Raw genomic sequence first — 8,879 nt, 5'->3', positions numbered from 1 at the left:
TTCAAACTCTTGATCCTCCTGCCTCAGCATGCCGAGTGCTTGGGACTATTGGGGTGGGTCACAAAGTCCAATGAGACACAGGTTCAACGGTCAAGGGTATGGTTAGATGAGCGCCGCAGCTGTGCACATCCTTGTCCCCCCACTGTTAGCAACTTCACCTCGCCATTTCGGCTTCCTTTCCTCTTCTGGGGACATGTTTGCACGTTCCCATATGCATCTCCCAAGCTTACATACCTTACACATGCATCCATGTCTGTAAATGCACACACAGTAGTCTACACATGTCAATCTGTGTACACATGTATGCATTTGACACCACAGCCAAAAGTGTCACGTTTACCACCGTGTATTTCCCCCTCAACCCTGAAATCATGATTCTCACTCCTCAGCGCGCCTCTTTTAGGAATGAGACTACCCCCCTTAACACACCTCGACGAATATATAATCTGCTCTAAGACACGATAGCATCTAATACTGGTCTGTATTCAGATCTCTCTGATGATTTCTAAAAGGTCTTTGCTTTTGTTTGGTTTTCTTTTATTCTTTGGGGCAGGATCTAAATCTAGCCCATGCTGACCTCTACAGCCCAGGCTGGCCTCAGACTCATGGTGATCCTTCTCTCTCACACTCCCGGATGTTGAGATGATGTCACGGTGCCTGGCTCTGAAGGTCTTCGAGAAGAGTCATTATCAGGCATTGGTATTTTCCTTCTGCCATGTCTGAGGCAGGCTAAGAGCTTCCAGGGATCCTCCTGTCTCCACTTCTCGCCTCCTCGGGGAACACAGCTCAACAGGTTGAATACTGAGAAAGAGAAGAGATCAGAGCTTAGGAGGAAGTCTCTTGCTGGGTCATGGTCCAGGTTACATGGAGATGGAGAAGTCCTGAGGAGGTGGGCTTACCAAAGAAGTGACATTTCAAACAGCTCACGCTGTGTGAGTAGGCGTTTCTGTAGGAGAGAAGCAGAAAGTGGAAATATAGTCGGGGTCAGGCCACAGACCTCTGACTGTGGAGAATATTTTTAGAAAGGAGGCCCAGAAGGCCCTGGGTTCGACCCTTAGGTGTATGGAGACCCTCAGCATGGTTTTCAAATAGGGGAGGGCTATGTTGCGCTTTGAGTCCGGCTGCAGTGTGCAGAGGGGGATCCGCTGGTGTCCATGCAGGAAGTGAAGCTGGACTGGATCGCAGACAAGGGGGTGTATCCAAGGCAAGCAGAACCCCAAAGCAAGTATAGTCAGTGGGACGGCAAGAGGGGGAGATGAAGGGTGTGAGGAAAGACTGAGACGGTGCAGATTCTGTGAAAGCTGAGGAGAAGCCTGCTCTGAGCCAGGGGAGGCTGTCTTCTGAAAGAGCCTAGACGACCCTGACGTAAAGAGCTCATGGGGCTCCATCTTTGAAATGAAACTCTGATGCCCGGCCTCATCTCCAGGCAATTGTTTGTCCTTGTCTGCTGTCCACGTGCCAGCAATCACTGAGGTGGGCAGTGGCTTCCCCATCGCCACCAGAAGCTCTTCCCAAGACCCCTAGAGGCATGGCTGAGGTCATACAGCAAACAGCCTGTGGAGAGCACCACTAAGGGGACTTCACGAGTCTCTCGGGAGAGCCACAGTTTGGGAGAGCGGCAGTCCCCGCTGAGTAGTTCCCCGCCTTTGGATGGTCCCATGGGGGGAAGTGGGACTTCTTCTTTCAGGACATGAATGTCAGGCTTGGCGGTGACTAAGAGATGTCTGAGCTGGTGGGTGGAGAGAGTGCTTAAGTATCCGGCCTTCCTGTGCTCTGGCCATTAGACACCTGGCTAGGACGGATACAGCATGGCCAGCCTGCAAGCCCCACTCCTCGTGGCTCTCCTACTTCTTGCTGTGGCACTTGAGACAGCTGACGCAGGTGAGGCTGGGGAATGGGAGGGTGGACGCTGGAGTGCCTGGAAAGAGTCCCAGAGTGAGTCTGCCATTGGGCTAGCTCTGGCACTTCCTCGGGCTGGTGCTATTACTTTTCAGAGTCCAAGTACACCCGTTTATAAATTGGGTAGGCAGGTAGGCAGGAAGGCTTGGCTTCTTGCATCTGGCTCATTGGTTTGGGGGTTGTCTTTTGTAAGGATGCTCAGACAGCTCAAATACAGCGGGCCCTGGGAGTGGACGCCTATAAGTCATCAGGCTTGAGTTGGGGAAGGTAAGACTTCTCTTAGAAAGCTGGCCTGCCCTCCCAACAGCCAAGGTTTGCTTCGGAGCCTGTGGTTGAGACAGGGTTCAGACCCCTCTTTGCCATCGCACTTCCGACAGTTCTGCTTTGGACTGGGCAGGAGAAGGGTCTTCGCAGTTGGGGTATCAATTCTCTGAGAGCCCCCAGGTAGCAAAGCCCTACAGAATTGGTACTCTTCAATGGACCTTAAAGATGACAGATGACTAGGGTCCATCAGGGGCAGAGTGAGACTTGAACCAGGTCTGTGTTGTGACTGTCACCTGTCTGAGCCCTGATTCTGACTCTGCCACAGGCTCATCATAACCTTGGATGCTTGCCCTCTCTTCTCTGGTGCAGCCTCACGAGGGCACTGGGAAGAGGAAGGTGTATCCCTAATTTTGGGTTACACGCAGTGGTGGTGGTGGGGACACGTCTGGAGTAGGGCCGAACATCCATCCAAAAAGCTCCTGGGAAGCTGGTGCCGTCATCCACAGACTGACCTTAGGTGAGCATGGAGGCTCTTCTGGCTCAGAGGTGCGGGACCCATTTAGAAGCCCGTTGATGCTCAGTCATTCTGCGTTCACTTCCTGAGCTGACTGTCCCAGAGTGTAGACACTGGGTCCTTAGTAGCATCTCAGAGAGTCCCCAGGTAGGGCTGAAGGAGGCCTAGAAGATATCCATCGTTGTGGAAGAGAATCTTTTCCCTATAGGTCAGCCCATAATTAGGGCTGGGGCTGAGGCTGGCCTCTCCATGCTCCAGCTAAATGTCCCCTGGACGTCCCTCCACCAGGTCCCTATGGTGCTAATGTGGAGGACAGCACCTGCTGCCAGGACCACATCCGCCACCCTCTGCCACCACGTGTCGTGAAGGATTTCTACTGGACCTCAAAGTCCTGCCGCAAGCCTGGCGTCGTGTGAGTAGAGAGCCAGTTCTCCGCCGTCTTTGAGGGTGGGCCTGACAGGGGTGGCCCAAGAATAGGCAGGATGTATTGAGATTCAATGCAAGAAGGCTTGGCTGAATGTGTTGGCTCAGGCAGGCTTGGGTTTTCTGAATCACAAAAGGATGGTATCATTCAAGAGATGTTGAACATCTGTGACATGACAGACCTGAGGATGGCAGCTGGATAAATGGATGCCTCCCCAGCATGGCATGGACATGTGGGCAGCACTTAGCCACAGGCTATTGATGATGAGAAGTAGTGTAAGCATACAAATACAAATAACATGCTAAAAGCCATCTCCTGCCAAGACATTCTGGGTCCTCCCACTCCCCCGGAATTCTTCGAGGTAGCCATTTTGTTCAGAGACACACTATTAAGAGCTGACACCTATGAATGGCTGACCATGTGCCCAGGGGATTCTGAGCACTACCTGTGTGACTCATTCAGTCTTTGAAGCAATTCTACAAGGAGGTTAACCCCATTTCATAGGTGAGAGTCCCAGGCTCAGCAAAGGGAAGAGTAGCCAGGCTTAGTAAAAGGAAGGGGATGTAGGCCTAGCAAAGTGAAGAGGATCCAGGCGCAGCAAAGAAAAAAGGATCCAGGTTCAGGAGAGGGAAGAGGAATCAGGCCTAGCAAAGAGAAGGGAACCTAGGCTTAGCAAAGGGAATGGAAAACAGGCTGAAAAGAAAAGCAGGGAGCAAGGTTCCCCAGCCTGAAGCAGGAGCACCTGTGTCCCTGGGTGGCGTTTTCTCTTGTGATTCTTCCCTCTTTGCCCAGCTTCTTCCATGTGTCTGGAAGACTCCTTTTTCTGTGGTAGACCCCTGTTGGCTTCTACTCCCTTAGTGCCTGCCACTAACCACATGATCTATTGGATGGTTCTTGGGTTTGGGGTAATACACCACCCCTTGGGCTCTCTAATCACTCCCTCTTCCCACAGCCTACTTCATCTCTTAGAGGTGTCTGCAAAGAAGGGCAGAGCAGGAGCCCTCCCAAGGTTCTGGCCCCTTGAGCTCTGAGACTGTCTCCCATCACTTCAATAGAGCCATAGCCCATTGTTTCCCAAGTGCAGGAAGATTATTTATATGCTGAGCATAAGGCATGGGACGCTTTAGCTAGAAACAACCCTGTGCAACAATTGCAGTTGGTCTGAATCCCTTGCACATGAGCTTAAGGGTCTCTTCAGCATCACAGGGCAGCTAGGGCAAGTGGAAGTCACAGAGCTCACAGCCTGTGACACAGGAGATGCTCAGTGAAGGACAGACCAGTGATCCATGGACACTGAGACCGAAGAGAATCTAGAAAGAATATGGCTTGAAAGAGAGGGAGACAGACACACAGGGAGGGAGCAGCCTTGCGTAAACCACCGGGAAGGCCAAGCTCAGGCTGGGTGTGGTGGCCCACATCTTTAATCCCAGCGCTCGGGAGGCAGAGGCAGAGTTCAAGGCCAGCCTGGTCTACATAGTGAGTTCCAGGACAGCCAGGACTACATGATGAGACCTGTCCCAAACAAAAACAAAAACACCAGGTTCGGTGTTGTCCTTGGGCTCTGCTCACTAATGGCCTGTGATGCAATGACAGGTCAGGGATGTGGGGAGCCAGCAGCTCTCAGCTGTATGGCTGGACTCTCAGGAAGCAGCTATGGAATGGCAGCAGGGACCCCACCACCAGCCAGCCTACACCCACTTTGCCAACCACAGCTTTAGAGCCCAGGCCTGGCCTGGTACTTGCTGCAGCTGTGCCAGGCAGGAGCCTTGGGCCACACTTGTTGGGTGGCTTAGTTTCTTTTCTAACTGCTGTGATGAAATACTCAGAGAAGAATGGCTTGGGAGATAAAGAGTGTGTTTTAGCCCACAGTTTGAGGTGCAGGCCAGCAAGGCAGGGAAGTCAGTGCAGCTGGTCACATCTTCTCCACACTCGGGAAACAGGGATGAGTGTGTATGCTCAGCTAGCTTTTTCCACTTTATAGCCCCCAGGATCTAGTGCCCAGGGAATAGCCCCACCCACAATTAAGATGGGTCTTCCCACATCACTTATGATAATAAGATAATCCCCACAGGCGTGCCCAGAGCTCTCCCAAGGGATCTTAGATACTGTCAATTGACAGTGAACTCTACCATCACAACATGATATTCTATTTCTCCACCAGATGCTCTAGGACTCTCAAAGAGGCCTGGAAGGGATGTTCTTCAAAGTCACAACCCAGCTCCCACCCCAGACATATTTTACTCCTTCTTATATTCAGCCAAATTTCTTTACATCTGTGGGTAGACTAGATGTACGGGGATGGGGAGCACAGTGGCATGGGGCAGGGAGCACGGGACACATAGAATTGTTGCAAGAATTAGAGAAACCATTGTGTAGGGTAGATGGATAAATGGCTCAGTCAGTAAAAGTGTTTGCTGAGCAAGCATGAGGACCCAAGTTTGGATCCTCAGCACTAGTGCAAAAAAAGCCAGATGTGGCAACATGTGCCTGTAATGCTGGGGAGGCAAGGACAGGAAGATCGCTGAGCCTTGCTGGCCAGCCAGTCTAGCTGAATTGGAGAGATCCAAGTTCAGTGGACTGTATTTAAAAATAAGATGAATAGCAAGGGAGGGAGACACTCTATGCTGACCTCAATTCTCCATAGGCATATGCACATCATCACACACACACACACACACACACACACACACACACGCACACACACACACGAAGAAACAAATACTAATGAAAAAGTTGAAGCCTTCTTCTGTAGCAGCTACCACGTGTGTGCTGTAGCTCTTAGTAGCACCTGATTTCTCGAGCAAGTCAGTACGTGTCCTGATGGCTTCATCAAAATCTCATGCATCTGGGAAGTACTGTCGCCCCCTTTTAACAGATGTAGAAACCAGGCCTTAGAGAAGTTGCCCCTGATTTGCTAGCAAAGAGCAAAACTAAAATCCAATCCAGAGAGGTTGGAGGCAAGGTCCATACTTTTGGCTGCTAGCTTGCTAAATGCTGCCACTTACTCCTTGGCATCTCTTGCAGTTTGGTAACCATCAAGGACCGTGATATCTGTGCTGACCCCAGGCTGTCCTGGGTGAAGAGGATTCTCCGTAAGCTGGCCTACTGAGGACCTGATGACCACAGATGTGATCACTCCAGGAAGCCCCAGCAAGCCCTGTCCTTCTGCCATTCCAGCAAGGGGCTTGCCATCAGCGCCGCCTTTGCTTGCCTCTTTCCCCTGGGCTATCACCTGTCAGGCCACTTCTCTGCAGTCCCTCTAGCCCATCCCCTTCCAACATGGCAGCTGGGGGAGCACCTTCTGGCCAGCCTTACCCAGTTCTTCCTCCCCATTGCTTTAGATGAGATCAGGGCTCTTATTTTGGTGAGCTGGCCCTGAAGATCTGGATGCATTCCCTGTCCCCAGCCGTGGTCCCTGCCCTTCCTACATGTGGGAAAGACCTATATGCTTCAAGGATGCACTACCTAGTTCTGCTTCCTGGGAGGCTGCTGATACCCAGAGTGCAATTCTTGCCATATGCACTTGTCCAGTGCCACTTACCTCCCAGGCTTCAGTCAGTCCCAGTGGGCACCCACCAAGCCTCATCCTCCAGACTTCCTTGGCCTCTGCCCACTCTCAGTAGAATTCTGGGAGTTTCAGGCTGGTCCACTAGGCCCCCCGGGGTCAGACCAACCTTGCCACCAGAGCTCCTCTTGTTTCTTGCTCTCTAGTGTAGGGCAGGGGACACAGGGGGACAGAGTAGGGAGCACAGAGACAGGCTCAGAATCAGATTTCTGAAAGGAGCTGCAGACTCCGTTAGTAAAAGTAATGTTTCCCCCATCCCTGGATACAGGGCAGCTTCCTGTCAACACGGAGACTCGGGTTGTTAGAGAGAAGCAATGCAGGTCAACTGTGAAACCCTAAATTTACCAGGAATCAACTTCTATCCCTCTTTAACCATATGTTAGATCTTTTACTTTTTCTGCTCCACTCTAATTCTCCTGATTCCTTGCCTGAATAGCTGATAATGAAATTTATGCTATGGTGTCAATGACTGCCATGGGTTGGTATTATAAGCTGTAGTTATATTTATGTAGGAAAAGAGGATAAATATATAGGAGGCCAAATCGATGAATTGGAGAGTTTTAGGAACTGGGGTAGGGAGGGCCACATAGTAACACTTTCTTGTTCTCAGAAAGCAGCTGGCTGTGGTAACTGCAGTGGATGGCACAGTTAAAGAGCTTGACTGAAAATTATTCTTGAGTGGTTGGGGCCAGGCCAAGAATTTAGGAGTCATTTGTGCTTTCCTGGGGAAAGCAATGTCCTTGGGAGGGAATAAACCTGCTTGCTCCTCTGGAGGGAATGTGGCCCAGCTTAGCAGAGTGACTGGATTGTGAGCTGAGGACATTGCTTTTCCTCTCTGAGCCTCAGATGACAGAAGATGGGACCACGGAGGGCTCAGTCCAAACCACGGGGACTGACACTGCCAACCACAGCTGTGTCCAGGGTTCATGTTCCTCCAGAACCCAGGAGGAGTATCTGGGCAACAAGAGGCACTAGCCAACCAGTGCTACTCTGCCCATAGCCTATGCATAGAGTCCCAAGGTCCTGAGATCTGCCGTCTTTCCTACTTCTGGGAAAATAAATGTTTACCAACAGTGTCTGCTTTGGTTCCTTGTCATCAGGGCCTGTGCCACTTACTGGAGAAGGGTTGACATTTGAATATAAAATGTATAAGGTCACCCCATGAGGGGCAACAAGGCTTGGGGGGACAGCTATACAAATACCAACAGAAAAGCCAGGAATTTGTCCCCAAGCTCCTACCCACCTGGGCTGGCCATGCGTAAGATCACTCTCCTCCCCAGGTCCAGAGCTATAGACAGCTCATCCAATAGAAAAGTTCTTTTCTCACATAAGTGCATCCAACATTCTGACCCATGGACAGCCTCCAAGGTGGATATCCAGGGACCTAAGACCTCCAGGTTCTGCTCTCCTTCAGGATCTGAATCCCTCGATGGAAGAGAAGGGAGGTTTGTGGGATTATGAGAGATGGTGTGCCCCCATTGTGAGATGGGCCATCAGCATCTTTCCTTAATTGCTGAGGGAGATTTTATAACTTCTTTCTTCTGTCCTTGACTCTAAAGCCAGAACCATGTGGATGAAGCTGCCAAGCTCTGCTGCTTGCTGGGGCTGGAACATGGCCTCCCCTTTCAAATATGTTTTCACCAGCTTTCTGTTTTGATGGTTTCCTTCATTGCCTAAGCTTGGCTTTCTCTCTTTCTCTCTCTCTCTCTCTCCCTCTTCCCCTCCCTCTCTCTGTAGACCAGGCTGGCCTCAAATTCAGAGATCTGCTTGTCTCTGCCTCCAGAGTGCAGGTATTAAAAGTGTGCCCCACCACCCCTGGCTCTAAGGTTTTCTTTTAATTTCTTTTCACAAGTTGAAAGCTTAGCTGAGTGGTATCTTGCTGTGAGGTCACCATTCCCTTTATTTCATTTAGCATCAGGCTTTTCTTCAATCTGTTTATCTCCTTGAACACAGGACCTAGCTCCATTCCACTTACTGATGCCCCCTTTCTCCTCAAACTCTACATTCTGTGTTTTTCCTTGCTCAGCTTGCTCCTTGTCATTATAGATCTGCATAAGAGCAAACACCAATAACCACAGGACATAATAATAGGCTGTTTTGAGATTTTGTCTGTCAGTCGAATTAATCAAAACTCTTCAGTTTAGCCTCAGGCAGATTTTTCTAGACAAGGGCAGAAAGCAGCCACTTTCTTAGCTAAAATATCACAAGAACAG

At 50.5% G+C, this 8,879-nt stretch overlaps 1 protein-coding gene across 1 annotated transcript; it reads left to right on the top strand.

The window, feature by feature from the left end:
• Positions 1–1,755: 1,755 nt before the first annotated feature.
• Positions 1,756–7,733, top strand: Ccl22 (C-C motif chemokine ligand 22). Its single transcript, XM_021655001.2, has 3 exons — positions 1,756–1,881; positions 2,966–3,089; positions 6,126–7,733. Exons 1-3 carry the CDS (start codon positions 1,809–1,811, stop codon positions 6,208–6,210), a joined length of 282 nt encoding a protein of 93 aa, XP_021510676.1. The 5' UTR covers positions 1,756–1,808; the 3' UTR covers positions 6,211–7,733.
• The last annotated feature ends 1,146 nt before the right edge of the window (positions 7,734–8,879 follow it).

This window comes from Meriones unguiculatus, chromosome 10, assembly GCF_030254825.1.
Source record: "Meriones unguiculatus strain TT.TT164.6M chromosome 10, Bangor_MerUng_6.1, whole genome shotgun sequence".
NCBI lineage: Eukaryota > Metazoa > Chordata > Mammalia > Rodentia > Muridae > Meriones > Meriones unguiculatus.
Note: the sequence above shows the minus strand (reverse complement) of the source record. Positions and strands in the feature narration are given on the sequence as shown.